Here is a 19564-nt window from a genome sequence, read left to right on the forward strand (position 1 = left end):
GCCTTAGCTATAAAGATTAATATAAAGCTATAAAGCTTTATGTTAAGGAATATTACTGAGGTCAAAATATCAGACCCATCATTAGTTTCCTTTGCAGCTGCAAAGGAATATACTGCCAAACCGTATATCAGCTGCCAAACCGTATATCAGCTGCCAAACCGTATATCAGCTGCCAATCCGTATATGAGCTTTAGGAGGCTGAAACTGCACTTAGGCAGTAGGGTGGCTGTGTGCCTGTACACTTATATAAATCATCCTAAATTCATTATTGGCGCCAAGAGAATGTTGTCCTTGTTGCGGCCAATGCTACATTAATTTCTGTTTTCACTTACAGCCGTTGAAAATTAGCCAGCTGGCTAAATCTGGCACATTTACAGAGATGTTGGTTCAACAGTAAATGCCCCAAATAGTCATATTATACTGAATTATTTATTTCCTCACCCAGCCAACATATTGAAATATGTCCCAGTCAGATAAACCAAGTCAAGTGAATCACTTTCTACAGTGATTTCATTACAAATGAAAACTATTATGATGAGGATAAGAATGATGATGATGAAGATGAGGAGGAAAATGATTTAATTATTTTCTTACTTCCAGGATGTCGGATGACAGGATGTTGGGAAACTTGTCTCTTTGGTCGGCGACGCCAATGTTCCCGCCAGAGAACTCCTCCTTTAACTCCTCCCTCCCTCCGTCATTCACGGACTGGGAGGCACCCACCTTCACCGCCGCTGCCCGCGTCCGCGTGGCCGCCACCATGGTCCTCTTCGTGTTCGCTGCCTTCTCCAACCTCTCTGTGCTGATCAGCGTGGCACGGGGCCGCGGGCGCCGCCTGGCTGCCCATCTCCGGCCACTCATTGCCAGCCTGGCCTCTGCAGACCTGGTGATGACGTTCGTGGTAATGCCGCTGGACGCGGTGTGGAACGTCACCGTGCAGTGGTATGCCGGTGATACCATGTGCAAGCTGCTGTGCTTCCTCAAACTGTTTGCCATGCACTCGTCTGCCTTCATCCTGGTGGTGGTCAGCCTGGACCGCCACCATGCTATCCTGCACCCGTTGGACACGCTGGACGCTGGGCGAAGGAACAAGAGGATGCTGCTCGTTGCCTGGGTCCTCAGCCTGCTCCTGGCCTCCCCACAGGTGGGTGTACATACGATAGCATCTACATCATTCTCAGACTACAGCATAACAACACGAATAATCAAATAGGAAGCCTTGTATTGATTGATTGCTGATCTACTATCTTACTAGCCTGTTATCCACATTGAATATCACTCCATTTCACTATGGTTTGACTTCACTGAATAATTTTGCACCCGCATTCAATTAATAATTTGTGCCTATGTTTGTAATGGTTATGTATAACAATGCAGTCCATGACTGGATCACCATTTACGAATCAGAAAACCAAATCTTTTGATCGACAACATTTTTCCACATTGGTCTTATGCTAAACCATAGTTTCTTAGAGGACTACTTTCTAGCTGATCAAAGTGTCCTTCTACTGGAACAGGTCCAGACTGAATCAGTGTATAGGAGCAATAGTGAAATGGCGATCTATTCAGTTTGGATTCCGGGCTAGTAAGATAGCAGGGCTGCAATCGATCATAAGTTGGTCACTGTCTTCCTCACACAATAGAGCATACAGTCAGTGATCTGCCAATCAAATTAAGTCCTATGAGTAGGTGGGTGGTGCATTGTGAGGAAATTATCTCTCAGCAAAAAAGAGAGCATTTTTAAGGTTGGTGTATTCAACTGTAATTCTATAGGACAAACACACCAGCTCTTGATTGTTGGTTGTAGTAATGTGAGTAGATTGGCTTAGAAGAGGAAGCAGCTGAAGCAGTTGTCAGCTTGGTAACAAAGTGTTTCTCTGGTTAAATAAAATTATCAAATTGGCTGAGGAGGTCAGCTGCATATTGATTATAGTCCCACCCCAATCCAAACAGTAGTGCTGTGAATGGTATAAGCCTTTACCCACCCTGACAGGTAGGGAGAGAGAGAAGACAGGGAGAGAGAGATTGCTTTCACTGCTTTCAGTGTATATACAGTGCATACGGAAAGCATTCAGACTCCTTGACTTTTACCACATTTTCTATGTTACACCCTTATTCTAAAATGTATGAAATAGTTTTGTCCACTCATCAATCTACACACAATACCCCATAATGACAAAGCAAAAAAAGTGTTTTAGATTTTTTTGCAAATTTATAAAAAATGTAAAGTATTCAGACCCTTTACTCAGTACTTTGTTGAAAAACCTTTGGTAGCGATTACAGCCTCGAGTCTTCTTGGGTATGACGCTACAAGCTTGGCACACCTATACTGGGGAGTTTCTCCCATTCTTCTCTGCAGATCCTCTCAAGCTCTGTCAGGTTGGATGGGGAGCGTCGCTGCACAGCTATTTGAGGTCTCTCCAGTGACGTTAGATCGGGTTCAAGTCCGGGCTCTGGCAGGGCCACTCAAGAACCATGGTAGACTTGTCCCGAAGCCACTCCTGCATTGTCTTGGCTGTGTGCTTAGGGTCATTGTCCTGTTGGAAGGTGAACCTTCAGCCCAGTCTGAGGTCCTGAGCGCTCTGGAGCAGGTTTTCATCAAGGATCTCTCTGTACTTTGACCGTTCATCTTTCCCTCGATCCTGACTAGTCTCCCAGTCCCTGCCACTGAAAATCATCCCCACAGCATGATGCTGCCACCACCATACTACACATTATGGATAGTGCCAGGTTTCCTCCAGACGTGAGTCTTGGCATTCTTGTCAAAGAGTTGAATCTTGGTTTCATCAGACCAGAGAATCTTGTTTCTCATGTTCTGAGTCTTTAGGTGCCTTTTGGCAAACTCCAAGCGGGCTGTCATGTGCCTTTTACTGAGGAGTGGCTTCCGTCTGGCCACTCTACCATAAAGGCCTGATTGGTGGAGTGCTGCAGAGATGGTTGTCCTTCTGGAAGGTACTCCCATCTCCACAGAGGAACTCTGCAGCTCTGTCAGAGTGACCATCGGGTTCTTGGTCACCTCCTTGGCCAAGGCCCTTCTACCCCGATTGCTCAGTTTGGCCGGACGGGCTAGCTCTAGGATGAGTTTTGATGGTTCCAAACTACTTCCATTTAAGAGTGATGGAGGCCACTGTGTTCTTGGGGATCTTCAATGCTGCAGAATTGTTTTGGTACCTTTCCCCAGATCTGTGCCTCGACACAATCCTGTCTCTGAGCTCTACAGACAATTCCTTCGACCTCATGGCTTGGTTTTTGCTCTGACATGCACTGTCAACTGTGGGACCTTACATAGACAGGTGTGTGCCATTCCAAATCATGTCCAATCAATTGAATTGAATCAATTGAATGATCAATGGAAACAGAATGCACCTGATCTCAATTTCGAGTCTCATAGCAAAGGGTCTGAATACTTTTGTAAATAAGTTATTTCAGATTTTTATGAAAAAAATACAGTTTTCACTTTGTCATTATGGGGTATTCGGTGTAGATTGATTAGGATTTGAATTTATTTAATCAATTTTAGAATAAGGCTGTAAAAACAAAATGTGGAAAAAGTCAAGGGTTCTGAATACTTAATAAGGCACTGTATATATTCATTCATTTGAGGTGTATTGTCAATTGGTCTTTATAAACAAATCATGTGGATTTTTTCAATTTTACTCCTATTCAAACCATTTTTCTTTTGCAATATTTTTGTATTTACATGTATTTCATGCCAATGCGCACTGATTTTGAATTTGAATTGAGAAATGAGGGAGTAGATTTCATTCCATGCTCACAGATCAATTTGTAACCGAAAGTACAGTACTTTGGACACTCAATCAATTCCATTTGATTTGATTTGAGTTCAGAGTTGAAGGCCCCATTGCACTGCACTGAGAGAAAATTGCTTTCCCTCCCCGCATGGCTAGATTTCAGTGTTCCCTCTTTTTTTACTGTCACAGAGAGAGAGTTTACCACAAATCCAATCCCCTTAATGTCAGCGCCTCGGAGAGATGACATTTCTGGCTGTCAGTGGACACAACCTTGGAGGTGCTAGTCAGTGGCTGTTGTTCCAAATGAATAGGAAGAAGGGAACAACACAGAACTTCGGCTGTAGGAGGGAGGGAGAGACACAAGGCGGGGGAGTCAGTCGACCGTGGACAAGGGAGAGAGATGTTAGCTCAGAGAAAGGAGGGTGGGTGGTGAGTTGTGGAGAGATCAATATGGCCCCTTTACCAACCACACATACACACTTGACATGGATGGCCATTCTATGGGAAATGCATGTTCCTGGTTAAGAAATTAAGTCAACTCATCTGATGGTGACTGAACACAGCACTGGTGACTGTGGCTGTGAAGAGAAATACATGGATTATTGAATCCATCTCATTTACTATGTATGCAGGCACGCACGCACACACACTTTAAATGATGATAATCATGGAGCAGATATTATGTGCAGACAGAAGCCATCTCATATTGAGTGTTTCCATGTTTATGCTTACTAATTGACCAATGATTTTCAAGGATTGGTGGAGTTGGTCAGTGGTTCAATTCATTCAGCACAAAACCTGGTTGAATCAACATTGTTTTCACAATGTTTTGAAAACTGATTGGATTTTCAGAAAGCCATCAATTTAAGGGAATTTAGTATTTTTTTCACCCGACTTTTAACCTAAATCCAATGACATGGTGACAGTTTTTGATGATTTCATGTTGAATTCATGTTGGTTGACTTTACCAAATGTACACTGAACAAAAATAAAAAAACGCAACATGCAACAATTTCAAAGATTTGACCGTTTAATCTGCTACTTGATATGCCACACCTGTCAGTGGGATGGATTATCTTGGTAAGGAGAAATGCTCACTAACAGGGATGTAAACACATTTTGGCACAACATTTTAGAGAAATAAGCTTTTTGTGCATATAGAACATTTCTGTGGTCTTTTATTTCAGCTCATGAAAAATAAACGAACACTTTATATTTTGCGTTTATGTTTTTTTAGTATAAATTGAATTACGTTTGTGCCCAGTGGGAGGTGACTGAAAGCCGATTTTATTAGCACTTCAGTACAGCAGAACGGTGGCAAAGTGTACCCTCAAAGGCCCTCATCAAAAACACTGCCAAAAATAGAATAGCGAAGTGAAGCTCTCCCAGCAGGCAAAACTGGTTGCAGTGATGTTTTTCTGACATCTTCTGTAATGTCATGGTATACTATTTGCAAAAGTTGTATTTTCCAGAAAGAAACATCTTTACCTAGGTGTAATACTGCTGACTTTTCTACAACCAGAAAAACTGTTTACATTCATAAGTCATTATGATATTTTCTCAACTTTTGTCTGCTACGATAGCTATAGATATGAGGACATTATGATGGAAGGTGTTACAAGGGAAGGGAAGCTATTATCTTCTGGTTCCCCATGCCATTTTGTATTTATGTAATTATAGGAGATACGTGTGTCTGAGAGTGATGTCTGCAAACAGTGCCTTCAGAAAGTATTCACACCCCTTGAATTTAAAATGGATTAAATATATTATTTTTTCACTGGCCTACACACAATACCCCTGTCGTGTCTTTGGCATCATTAAACTGAAGACTGTTTAGTTTATCAAATCAATTCTCTGTAATTATTATTACGTGATTAACTAATCAGGTAGATGTAATTAACTAGGAAGTCGGGGAACCAAGGAAAATATGCAGATGACAAAGTTATAATTTTCCTAATATAACTTTCAGATATTTTAATATCTGATCAATTAGTCTTCTAATTAATGAATTATTCTTTACCTCACGTTAGACTCATTCCAAACATTGTAAATTGTTGGTTATCTGCACGAACCCAGTCTTCACTATGAGTCATCCATACATCAATTGTCTCAATCATTTATTTATTAACTAACTAAATAATCACAGAAATGCACACACAAACAAACAAGTAGATATGGTCACAAGGAAATGATAGGAGAATGTGCCCTAGTTTGCTAAACCGGCATGGCGACTTGTTAGACAAAGGGACTGAGAAGGGCACGAAAGATAAGACACTACAAAGTTGATAATTATAACAATTGAAATGCTAATCCTTTGCACATGAACGCTCACTCATTCGGGAATAATTGCAATCAATATATATATTCACGCTCAGTGTGTCGTCGTGATCTCTGTTGGAAAGTTAGTTTCTGTTGGAGAGTTTGTCCGCCCTCTCTCTCTCTGCCATGGTTAGAATGGATAGTTCAGGCCTCCCGGGTGGCGCAGTGGTCTAGGGCACTGCATCGCAGTGCTAACTGCGCCACCAGAGTCTCTGGGTTCGCGCCCAGGCTCTGTCGCAGCCGGCCGCGACCGGGAGGTCCGTGGGGCGACGCACAATTGGCATAGCGTCGTCCGGGTTAGGGAGGGTTTGGCCGGTAGGGATATCCTTGTCTCATCGCGCTCCAGCGACTCCTGTGGCGGGCCGGGCGCAGTGCGCGCTAACCAAGGGGGCCAGGTACACGGTGTTTCCTCCGACACATTGGTGCGGCTGGCTTCCGGGTTGGAGGCGCGCTGTGTTAAGAAGCAGTGCGGCTTGGTTGGGTTGTGCTTCGGAGGACGCATGGCTTTCGACCTTCGTCTCTCCCGAGCCCGTACGGGAGTTGTAGCGATGAGACAAGATAGTAATTACTAGCGATTGGATACCACGAAAATTGGGGAGAAAATGGGATAAAATTTATTTAAAAAAAAAAAAAAAAAAAGAATGGATAGTTCAGAGTAACATTCAGCAATGTTGTTATAGAATAGATGTTTCGGCGGTTGTCGGCCTTCGCGTTCATGGGTACATAATTCCTAGCTGCAGACTAGTAATTAGTATCAAAGATTTGTTCTTATTCTGTCGGTATCGATAGTCTCAGAGTTTAACCACGTGGCATGGTTAAGATTTCAGCAATCTACTCAAACCTTAGCCCTCTCGGTTATCGAGGTAAGCTGGTCTCTACTCTAACCTTAGCCCTCTCGTAATTGAGAGAACCATGGTCTGAAGGGAATTCCTCCCGGTGGGGGTTATATTTGTATCAGTAGAAAGGGGCTGTCCTATGACGCCAGATCAATGTCTGTGCTCATGGGGCGGGCCAATGACTTAGTTAACTTTAAAGGGAATTGGGTTCCCTTTCATTAAACAGTTTAAAATCACATTACATAAGTTCACAAATAGTTTCATCTTTACTCATTCATTTTATTCAACAATTAGATGCAAGCCTCATAACTGAGACTCTTGTATAAACAGGGTTATGGTAACGAAATGGACCGGTCGTAGCTGGATTCTTCCCCGACCGTGTACACCTTTTCCAAAACATGTACATTGTTCAGTTGTCAAGTTGCTGGAGAAGAGGTTCCTTTGTTCTCCTGTGAAACCTTTTCTCTCTCTATACTGTCTGGCCATGAGGAAGAGAATCCTCCAGGAATTTACGACCTGAGATAACAGCAGCCTGGGTGTAGGTGAGAGAGAGAGAGGGGGAAGGCACGCTATACCCAAAGAGGGCCACGTCATGACACCCCATAATGTCAAAGCGAAATTATGTTTTTCAAGATTTTTACAAGTGAAAAGCTGAAATGTCTTGTGTCAATAAGTATTCAACCCCTTTGTTATGGCAAGCCTAAATAAGTCCAGGAGTAAAAATGTGCTTAACAAGTCACATAATAAGTTGCAATAATAGTGTTTAACATGATTTTTGAATGACTACCTAATCTCTGTACCCCACACATACAATTATCTGCAAGGTTCCTCAGTCGAGAAGTGAATTTCAAACACAGATTCAACCACAAAGACCAGGGAGGTTTTCCATTGCCTCGCAAATAAGGGCACCTATTGGTAGATGGGTAAAAAAAAAAGAAGCTGACATTGAATATCCCTTTGAGCATGGTGAAGGTATTAATTACACTTCAGATGGTGTATCAATACACACAGTCACTACAAAGATACAGGCGTCCTTCCTAACTCAGTTGCCGGAGAGGAAGGAAACCACTCAGGGATTTCACCATGAGGCCAATGGTGACTTTAAAACAGTTGCAGAGTTTAATGGCTGTGATACGAGAAAACTGAGGGTGGCTCAACAACACTGTAGTTTCTTCACAATACTAACCTAAATGACAGAGTGAGAAGAAGGAAGCCTGTACAGAATACAAATATTCAAAAACATGCATCCTGTTTGCAACAAGGCATTAAAGTAATACTGCAAGAAAATAGGCAAAACAATTAACTTTTTGTCCTGGATACAAAGTGTTGTGTTGTATTGGATTTGCCCCAAACACACATTACTGAGTACCACTTTCCATATTTTCAAGCATAGTGGTGACGGCATCATGTTATGGTTATGCTTGTAATCGTTAAAGACTGTGGAGTTTTTTTAGGATAAAAAATAAAGGGAGTTACAGTTTTGACTTAAATCTACTTGAAAATCTATGGCAAGTAACAGAACTCAGGATAAGGCCCAGATGCAGACAGCTAGAGTCACATATGTTTATTGACCCAAACAGGGGGCAGGCAAAAGACTTGGTTTCCTCTATCGTAATCGCTCCTCTTTCACCCCAGCTGCCAAACTAACCCTGATTCAGATGACTATCCTACCCATGCTAGATTATGGAGACAAAATGTATAGATTGGCAGGTAAGGGTGCTCTCGAGCAACTAGATGTTCTTTACCAGTCGGCCATCAGATTTGCCACCAATGCTCTTTATAGAACACATCACTACACTCTATACTCCTCTGTAAACTGGTCATCTCTGTAAAACCCTCTTAGACCTCACTCCTCCCTATCTGAGATATCTATTGCAGCCCTCATTCTCCACATACAACACCTGTTCTGCCAGTCACATTCTGTTAAAGGTCCCCAAAGCACACACATCCCTGGGTCGCTCCTCTTTTCAGTTCACTGCGGCTAGCGACTGGAACGAGCTGCAACAAACACTCAAACTGGACAGTTTTATCTCATTCAAAGACTCAGTCTTGGACACTCTTACTGACAGTTGTGGCTGCTTTGTATGATGTATTGTTGTCTCTACCTTCTTAATTGTGCTGTTGACTTTGCCCAATAATGTTTGTACCATGTTTTTGTGCTAGTACCATGTTGTGTTGCTACCATGTTGTTGTCATGTTGTGTTGCTACCATGCTGTGTTGTCATGTTTTGCTGCCTTGTTATGTTGTTGTCTTAGGTCTCTCTTTATGTAGTGTTGTGTCTCTCTTGTTGTGATGTGTGTTTTGTCATATATTTATATTGTTTAAACATTTTTTTATCCCCCGTCCCCACAGGAGGCCTTTTGCCTTTTGGTAGGCCGTCATTGTAAAGGAGAATTTGTTCTTAACTGACTTGCCTAGTTAAATAAAGGTTAAATAAAAAAAATACATTAAAAAAAGACAGGTCAAAGGCAGGCAGAGGTCCGGAATCCAGGGCAGAGTCAATAAGGTACAGAACAGCAGGCAGGCTCGGGGTCAGGGCAGGCAGAATGGCCAGAACCAGGGAAACAGAACTTGAGACAGCAGGGAGACAGGAAAACATGCTGGTAAGACCTGACAAGACAAGACGAACTGGCAACAGACAAACAGAGAACACCGGTATAAATACACTGGGGATAATGAGGAAGATGGTCGACACCTGGAGGGAGGTGGAGACAAGCACAAAGAGGTGAAACAGATCAGGGTGTGACAGCAATACCTGAAAATTGTTTGAAGAATTTTGAAAAGAATAATGGGCAAATGTTGCTCAATCCAGGTGTGGAAAGCTCTTTAGAGACTTACCCAGAAAGACTCACAGCTGTAATCACTGGCGAAGGTGCTTCTACAAAGTATTGACAGGGGTGTGAATACTTATGCAAATGAGATATTTCTGTATTTCATTTTCAATAAATAAATCAAATAAATCTAAAAACATGTTTTCACTTTGTCATTATGTTGTATTGTGTGTAGATGGGTGCGATTTGTATTTATTTGATCAATTTTGAAATTGAGGCTGTAACACAACAAAATGTGGAATACGTCAAGGGGTATGAATACTTTCTGAAAGCACTGTAGCTGACAAAGCCAAAGAAAATACGCTGATTAACATTGATTTGTGTGTGTCCTTGTGCATTTAATTGATATTGAGTGCTGGTGATGGAGGAAGTGGAAAACAGCAAGCAAGAAGCGGCGTGTATGACAGTCTGTCATGAATTGCATGAAATACTGAGAAAGTGCAAGAATTTGCCTTAAAAGGAAATTATAATACGGCAAAGGGAAGAAAACGATATTATGCTAGTTAAAATATATTTTTTAAGACTATTTGAAACATAAAAGCATTGACAGTTAATTTCCTCCATTCCAGATAGGAATGCAGGACTAGGGTAAGATGTGAGAGCAATATGAACCCTATCTATGGGTCATAACTGGAGTGAAGATCATTTATTTATTTCCAGCCTCAAGCGTAACAAAGTATTGGCCTAAACATTCACAAAAGCACCCATGGGCTATCACACTTGTGCTCACTGTTAAAATAGAGGAGCTGGCAGCCTATTTAGTTGGTATGGAGCAGCAACTGTCGAGACAGTCAGTAGAACAGATGTAAAAATCGGTGGTATTTATTTACCGTACAGGTAATGGAGGAGACTGGATCCAGAGGTTGTATTTACAAAATATACAAATGCAGAAACATTATACCAAAATAGCTAACAAAAATATATACTTCATACTTAATACTTAACTTGTTATATTTATAAACATAAGCATTTCCAATAAACAGTTAAAACACCCCAAAATGGGAGAGGCATGCAACCTGTGTCAAAAGTCATGAACATGACTGGCTCAGCACTGTACAAGATGACTGTATTATACTGTATTTTATTACAGATTCCTGATATGCTAAAACAAGGCAATTTAAAAATGATAGAGATTAAAAAATGATAGAGATTTATGCTTTAGGACTTTAGTCTTCACATTAAATTCATATCTGTTATATCATATCACTTCTACATCATATCACCTCTGGTGCAGAAATTGTTTTGAAAGGAATCATCATTCTAACAGATTAGAATAGATCGATTTTGCACTAGATTTCTGATTAGGCCATTCAAAGGCCGCTGAGTGCGTACAATTGTCTGTCCTATGTAATTATACTTTTCTTCACTCCATTAACGTATGTATGTATAGTAATTCTGTACTTATTAATGCATCATTGCCCTTATAACTGAGCAATCAATTTCCACACCAGGAGACCAAGTTAACATGGTATTTTATTTCTGATGGGCGCTACATATCATCTACCCTGTACAGCCAGAGAATGGGCCCCACCCTCTGAGGGCTCGATTCAATCCGTATCGCGGAAGTTCCGTACTATAGCGCAATTGTAATTTAAAGGACATTTCTGATTGAGCCGGATTATGCATTGTTTACTGTGAAAGCAGTCTCCAAGGATCAAGGAACATTGCCTTTAAACTTCAATCACACTATAGCGCTGAACTTCTGTGATGCGGATTGAATCGAACCCAGAGTCTCATTCGTCTCTAGGTTTCTTCCCTCTAGGGAGCTTTTCCTTGTCACTGTGCCTCGTATGCGCTTTGCTGGTCAATAGGTCAGGTTTACTTTAAAGACCTGTTGCTGTCAAGAGGAATTGAAATACATTTTGTATTGATTGATTAATAGACCTTAATCATGATTTCTCATTGCCCGTTTGTCTTTCTTTATCTCATAGCTGTTCATTTTTCGAGCAATCAAAGCCGAGGGAGTGGAATTCACTCAGTGTGTGACGCATGGAAGCTTCCACCATCGCTGGCAAGAGACGGTCTACAACATGTTCCACTTTGTCACGCTTTATGTGTTCCCCCTGTTAGTAATGAGCTTCTGCTACACCCGCATCCTCATCGAGATCAGCCGTCAGATGCACAAGGGCAAAGGTGTGTGTCTGTGTGTGTGTCTGTGTGTTAGTGTAAAAGGTGAAGAGACTCTGCACACTGCATTCTTGGCTTTCATGATATATTTGACTATTGGACGTTTCAACAACACATACTCGATTGTCATATTTAGAGCCCAAAGTTGTTACTGTCCACATGATCTGACCAAGAAAATCTCTAATTTTTTTGTACCTTTATACACTGAACACCTTCCTAATATTGAGTTGCACCCCCTTTTGCCCTCAGAACAGCCTCAATTCGTCGGGGTATGGATTCTACAATGTGTCGAAAGCGTTCCACAGGGATGCTGGCACATGTTGATTCCCACAGTTGTGTCAAGTTTGCTGGATGTCCTTTGGGTGGTGGACCATTCTTCATACACACAGAAAACTGTGTGCTTTGAAGTACTTGACACACTAAAACCAGTGCACCTGGCAACCCGTTCAAAGGCACTTAAATCTTTTTTCTTGCCCATTCACCCTCTGAATGGCACACATACACAATCCATGTCTCAATTATCTCAAAGCTTAAAAAACCCTTCTTTAACCTGTCTCCTCCCCTTCATCTACACTAATTGAAGTGGATTTAGTGATACCAATAAGGGATCGTAGCTTTCACCTGGTCAGTCTATGTCATGGAAAGAGCAGGTGTTCCTAATGTTTTGTACACTCAGTGTTATAGTCTCACTTTTTGTACATCTAATACATGAATCAATCAGCCATAGTCAGGTCCTGATCAGGTTACATGGTCAGGAAACCCAGGGCTCTTGTTATCATCAACATCTTCAACATAGTACCATTCCATATCTCCTCACAAACTGTGTATGTCTGTTATCACTTCAGGTGGGGAGCCGTGCCTTAGGCGAAGTGGTGCCGACATGATCCCCAAGGCGCGAATGAAGACCCTGAAGATGACCATCGTGATCGTGGCGTCCTTCGTGATTTGCTGGACGCCATACTACCTCCTGGGCATCTGGTACTGGTTCCAGCCAGCCATGCTCCAGGAGACACCCGAGTACGTCCACCACGCCCTTTTCGTCTTCGGCAACCTCAACACATGTTGCGACCCAGTGATCTACGGCTTCTACACGCCCTCCTTCCGGGCCGACCTGGCTGATGTGGTCGCCTGCTGCTGCCGCTGCCGATCGCAGGACATCTCCCCGAGGTCCTTGGACCGCCTGGCGTGTCGGGGGGGCAGGGCAAGCAGAGAGGCAGAGTCTGACAATCCCAGTGGCGACCAGCCAAGTGGAAACCTGGGGTAGATATCCGTGGGCCTCTTGTTCAACTGCAGTGTAAAAAAATACATATGTTGATTTAACGTACAATTGTAAACAAACCAGCTGCAATAGGATTGTGAGTTTGCTCAACATTTGGGCATATAGTATACAGTAGCTGAAGTAACATACATTCTCAAGTTGAATTGTATGTTCACTCGACTTTGAATTTTAGGTTGAGTAAACATACAATTTAACTAGAAAATGTATTTAACCTTTTTTGCAGATTTCCCTGAGTGCCTTGCCTTTTGAGTGAAATGTATTTACCACCCATGACTGTATTTGTTAGCGACAGAGACATGCTTTATGTATTCAATGGTTTTCCGTACTGTAGCTATCCCCAAGTGAGTGTCTAAGTGAATGTCATCTTTAAAATGTAACTATTTATGATAATATATTGTATAAACCCTAACACAATGGTCTGAAACTCTTAGTTTGTAGGTCACATTAAGCCTGCATGTCACATTATGCTGGCTTGCAAAGTGGCGTGTAATTCCTGTTGGAATCGAGCCAGAGTGAGGATATCCAACAATTGGAACTTTTAATAACCCACAACATGCATTCAGAATGATTGCCGGGGTAAGGAATGTTGATTATTGAGACTACCTAAATCATATAAACTGGAACAGACATCTCAGAAACGGGTGCAATAAGTCCAACTACTAACAGATTGTATTAGTTTAGAAACATTTATGTTATTTATGTTTGTGTAGCATAAGATTAACCAATCAAAGTACATGCAAAAACACAAGTATTGAAACAAACCATTCTGAAAATCAACCTGCAAGAGAGCATGCTGGGAAATATGAATATGTTGGTGTAGTTTTGATTTGTTTTGAGCAAACATGAATTTGTAAGTTTACTCAACAAGCTTTTTCAAATTCAGCTAACTTCGAGCAGAGAGTGTTGAGTAAACACACTTTAACACATTAGCTCAAATGTCACTCAACTCACAGAATAACACTTGGTTAAATTGGCTGGTTTACAGTGTGTGGGATGCAGATTATTATTATTATTACTCTTTAGTGCCCGTTTCCCAGACCCAAATTAAGGGCTCTATTCAATCTGTATCGCTGAAGTTCAGCTTTACAGCATAATTTACATTTAAAGGCGAAGACTGCACTCACGGTAAACACTGCATATGTCGGCTCAATCGGAAATCACCTTTAAATGTCTATTGCGCAATCTGTAGTGCTTCAGCGATACAGATTAAATAGAGTCCTAAGACTACTTAACCAAACACGTGGTCAATTGAGACTCCATTGAAATAGCTTTTTAGTCTAGGTTTAGGCTTAATCTGGATCTGGAAAACTGGCCCTTTGACTATTTCACATACAGCTTCATAAAGCTTGGTAATGGAAGAATGGATTCTAGAACATTATCTGTATTATTGAGTGGGTCCTGGCAGTTCCACTATGAATGTAAAGACCTCCAGTGTCTTAGGCAGAACACTCAAACACTTCCTTTAAACCAGTCTCTAAGGGAATATCTAGTTAACTAGTACCTTGGATTAAAAGTACATTTCTTCAATTAATGACTTTGTACTTTGGGATTTCAGTGAAGACCCTGGTTGCAGTACAGTACATTCATAGAAAGGACAGCCGTAGAACCCTTTTGGAACCATTTTTTTCTACGAGTTTAGATATATCCACAGAACAGTATAGACTTCCTAGAGAACTGCTTCGCTTCTGACACTAACCAAACAACTCTTATGTACCCAAGGAGGATCATATTGAACATCAAATATTTGGACCACATACTTTGGGTCTTTGGCCAGGGAGGACAGAACCTTGGGACCTCTTTTGAATTTCTATCCTCTGGATCATCACACGGGAATTACTACAAGATGAACTAACTGGGCATTGTTGATGTCTCAGCAAGAATCAAACACTCATTACAACTAATTCCTGAGTAAGTCTGTCCACAGGCTTAAACAAATCCTACTGTCTTAAACTAATCCTACTGTATCAAGACAGAATTTTTTTATGATACAGCGTAGGCTCAGTTGAACTGTTTCTGAGAAATGTTTACTTCTTAAGTCAAAGGGAAGGCAATTACAATTTAGGTCTCTATGGAGCCAGTGACGTTATAAGCTAGACCCAGAAAAACAAATGCCAGTGAGTAGGCAACGGGTCAGTGTTTAATAAGGAACAAATTCATATACAGAGATTTGTGTTTTCTCAACGTCTTGTGTTGTACTCAGCCTAATCATCTCTGTTTACACACCTGATATTTTCAACTCTTGTAATCATTCTATGCATGGCTAAAATGTTCCACAGAATCTTACTGGTCCAGTATGAATTGTGATTGTGACAGCATGAAAACCCACATGGACAAATTTAGCTATTTTTCCCCCTTTTTTGTTTGTCACGGAAAAGGGTTTGTTAACAAAAATATGGCAAACAACTACTTAGTGCTATCTCAAGTACTTTTTGTAAGTGGCCAGGACTGCCAAACGCCATATTCTTTTCGAAGTCTTCCGTTGGGTAATCTGAGTACGTTCCCACATATATTATACTAGCAGTGGATAGACGGTCATCACTGAACTCTATGCAGAGCTGTGACTGTGTCCCTGAAGGAGGGATGCAGTTAAGTCCAGTCGTAAAGAACACCATCTCTTCTAGTGTCTACTCTTTTCCTGGTCCCTCGAGATTGGACTGGAAATTTCCCCAAGCCTCCTGTTGCTTCCATCGGCGATAACCTCTTGACCAAGAGCGTCTCGATGATCTCAACAGTCTGTTTGATGTCGATGAAGCACATTGTGCCACAGAATAGCTCTGGGTGCATCTCCAACTCCTCCGATTAATTCATCTTCAAACTTAGCGATGGCTGCTTGATTCTTCATGATGAAATGCCAGTAAAGGTACTCTGAAACCACCTTTCTCTATTATTTGTCCTTGATTTCCTGTTGGTAACGGTAGCACCCAGGGTTCTTGAACATCTGGATGTTCTCCAGCATGGTGCAACTGAAAGTGTTGATGTCCTTTGACTGGAAGAGTTTATCCAAGATTTTCTTGACACCCAAATCCAACATTTATTTAGTGTCAGTGTTGAATTTCACAGTTTTTCTTCTTTGTTGTCCACTGCCTCTTCGTTAGTGCCATTGACTGTTGTCTGTAAACTTCACTATAATGGCATGTTACGGATCTTTATAGGGCCAGACTACAAACAAAACAAACGAAACACAACAGTAATGTGGTTTTAATAGTAAGTGCAAGATACAGTGCCTTCGGAAAGTGTTTGTCGCCACACGGTACTGTTTCGGTTCGTTCACATTTGTTATTTTGTTATTTGTGTAGTGTTCAGTTTATATTATTAAAACATGGACACTTACCACTCTGCGTATTGGTCCTCCGATCCTTCTCGCCTCTCCTCGTCAGATGAGGAGGAAGAGATAGACAGCCGTTACAATTATACATTTACATAAGTATTCAGACCCTTTACTCAGTACTTTGTTGAAGCACCTTTGGCAGCGATTACAGCCTTGAGTCTTCTTGGGTATGACGCTACAAGCTTGGCACACCTCTATTTGGGGAGTTTCTCCCATTCTTCTCTGCAGATCCTCTGAAGCTCTGTCAGGTTGGAAGGGGAGCGTTGCTGCACAGCTATTTTCAGGTCTCTCCAAAGATGTTCGATCGGGTTCAAGTCGAAGCTCTGGCTAGGCCACTCAAGGACATTCAGAGTCTTGTCCCGAAGCCACTCCTGCGTTGTCTTGGCTGTGTGCTTAGGGTCGTTCTCCTGTTGGAAGGTGAACCTTCGCCCAAGTCTGAGGTCCTGAGCTCTCTGGAGTAGGTTTTCATCAAGGATCTCTCTGTACTTTGCTCCGTTCATCTTTCCCTCAATCCTGACTAGTCTCTCAGTCCCTGCCACTGAAAAACATCCCCACAGCATGATGCTGCCACCACCAGGCTTCACCGTAGGGATGGTGCCAGGTTTCCTCCAGACGTGACGCTTGGCATTCAGGCCAAAGAGTTCAGTCTTGGTTTCCTAAGACCAGATAATCTTGTTTCTCATGGTCTGAGAGTCTTTAGGTGCCTTTTGGAAAACTCCAAGCGGGCTGCCATGTGCCTTTTACTGAAGAGTGGCTTCCGTTAGGTCACTCTACCATAAAGGCCTGATTGTTGGAGTGCTGCAGAGATGGTTGTCTTTCTGGAAGGTTCTCCCATCTCCACAGAAGAACTCTGGAGCTCTGTCAGTGACAGAAGGGACCTCCCTGACCAAGGCCCTTCTCCCCCGATTGCTCAGTTTGACTGGGCGGCCAGCTCTATGAAGAGTCTTGGTGGTTACAAACTTCTTCCATTTCAGAATGATGGAGGCCACTGTGTTCTTGGGGACCTTCAATGCTGCAGACATTTTTTGGTACCCTTCCCCAGATCTGTGCCTCGACACAATCCTGCCTCGGAGCTCTACGGACAATTCCTTTGACCTCATGGCTTGGTATTTGCTCTGACATGCACTGTCAACTGTGGGACCTTATATAGACAGGTCTTACCAAATCATGTCCAATCAATTTAATTTACCACAGGTGGACTCCAATCAAGTTGTAGAAACATCTCCAGGATAACAAATGGAAACAGGATGCACCGCAGCTCAATTTCAATTTCGAGTCTCATAGCAAAGGGTCTGAATACTTATTTTTAATACATTTGCTAACATTTCAAAAAGCCTGTTTTCCCTTTGTCATTATGGGGTATTGTGTGTAGATAGATGATCCATTTTAGGTTAAGGCTGTAAAGTAACAAAATGTGGAAAAAGTCAAGGGGTTTGAATACTTTCCGAATGCACTTTATATAAAAAAATCTGGGTTTATCATACATTTTTGTTATCAGTACATACTATTTGTATTATTATTTTTGTTTTACAGATTCTATTTCTAAAGCCTATCCAATTGCTTGAGACAATTTATTGTATTGTTGCAAGCTTGATTTTCCCAGTTCAACAACATCTAAAGAGGATGTCCAGATCAGGTCATTTTCTGATTGATTGAATGCAATCTGTAACAAGGGAGCAGTCGAAATGTACACAATTGTTACCCGGAGCAAAATGAGGAAGGGGGAGGGTTGAATGTTTTTTTATTTAGTCCAGGGGAGGGTCATGTAATTTGTAATCTATTAAATGTTATATTGCTCAGGGTTTCAGAATGAGTTGCTTATTATAGTATCTCGATGTGTGCCCGATGATGCCACTCATCTCTGATTCCCTGCTGGTCGTGCAATATTAAGTGCTCCTAGTGTGGTCTCAATAACATTATCCATAGCCTATACTATAGGCTATTAATATAGGCTATACAAAGAACATGCTCAGAGAAGCAAATGGCAAAGTTATATTTCTAAGAAAATGCACTTCCTTCCCAAGTTTTGCGCTGCTGGTATGGTGTACAGTATATAAAACTAGGCTACACTGCATTACACACACTGCAATGGATAGGCCAGGCCTGCCCTGCTCTTGCTGATTTAAACCATTTTTAGCTGCCTAACCAATGACTGTGCTGTGTATGGTGGCACTTCAGGAGGTGAGTCAAAGGTTTCTTCCCAAAATAATGTTTTATTTGTCCAAAAAATGCAATATCTGTGTGTGCCGAACTAGGCCTACTGATGTCCTGTTCAGTTTGAAAGGGAGAATACGAAGATGAGAAGGAAGACTGGAGATAAGCTTGCTACTGCTAGAATTCTGAAGCTATTTATCAGCGTTATTGACCTCACCATAAGCCATATTTGAGGAATCGACATAACTTGTGATGCGGCAGCCGCGGAGATGGACAGCGCTTGGGTGCAGATAGGAGGATAATTCATTTAAACAGTCTTCCTTTTAATTTTACTTTAGGCTACTAACCACAAGATTGCTTTGTGTTGGAGCATATTTCTTCCTATTCAAGAAAGAGCTTGTTGTGTTAAGTTAAAATCAGGGCTAGAATTGAGGAGATATGTGAGTGTATTGTGGCTTTTGTTAAAGAAAATGGCTCAAAGCATAGGCCTATCCCTTGTTAGCTTTAAGACTTTGAAAATACTTACATGGACCTGATTATATCAAGCAATCTATAATGACTCTTTAGTCCGCAATGCTTTATGCTAGAAACTATGTAAAATGCTGGGAAAGACGTGACTCCGATGCATACGGAATATCTTTGGTTTGTCTCTATGACATTTAGAGGTTGCACTACAAACTTCGATAGCCGAGGAGACATTTTTTTTTACTTTGCTTGGGAAGTAATGTGTGATTCTGTCACTATCAATTGACATTGGACATTTAAACAGGCTATTAAACAATATACTAACCATAAATCAGTCAGGAGCAAGACAGGTCGCCAAAAATGAATTATTTAGGCTATATTATTATTATTTCAAAGCTATAGACTGCCATTTAAGAAATCAATTGTGAAGCATTTGTGATATGCTACAGGCTGGCAGGAGCACTCAACATTT

The 19564-nt window shown here is 41.6% G+C and overlaps 1 protein-coding gene across 1 annotated transcript; it reads left to right on the forward strand.

The window, feature by feature from the left end:
* Window positions 1-601: 601 nt before the first annotated feature.
* On the forward strand, window positions 602-13130 carry LOC120027241 (gonadotropin-releasing hormone II receptor-like). Its single transcript, XM_038972142.1, has 3 exons — window positions 602-1144; window positions 11671-11872; window positions 12712-13130. The coding sequence occupies exons 1-3, from the start codon at window positions 602-604 to the stop codon at window positions 13128-13130; spliced, it is 1164 nt and encodes a 387-aa protein (XP_038828070.1).
* Window positions 13131-19564: the final 6434 nt, after the last annotated feature.

The sequence above is a fragment of the Salvelinus namaycush genome, chromosome 32 (assembly GCF_016432855.1).
Source record: "Salvelinus namaycush isolate Seneca chromosome 32, SaNama_1.0, whole genome shotgun sequence".
Classification (NCBI taxonomy): domain Eukaryota; kingdom Metazoa; phylum Chordata; class Actinopteri; order Salmoniformes; family Salmonidae; genus Salvelinus; species Salvelinus namaycush.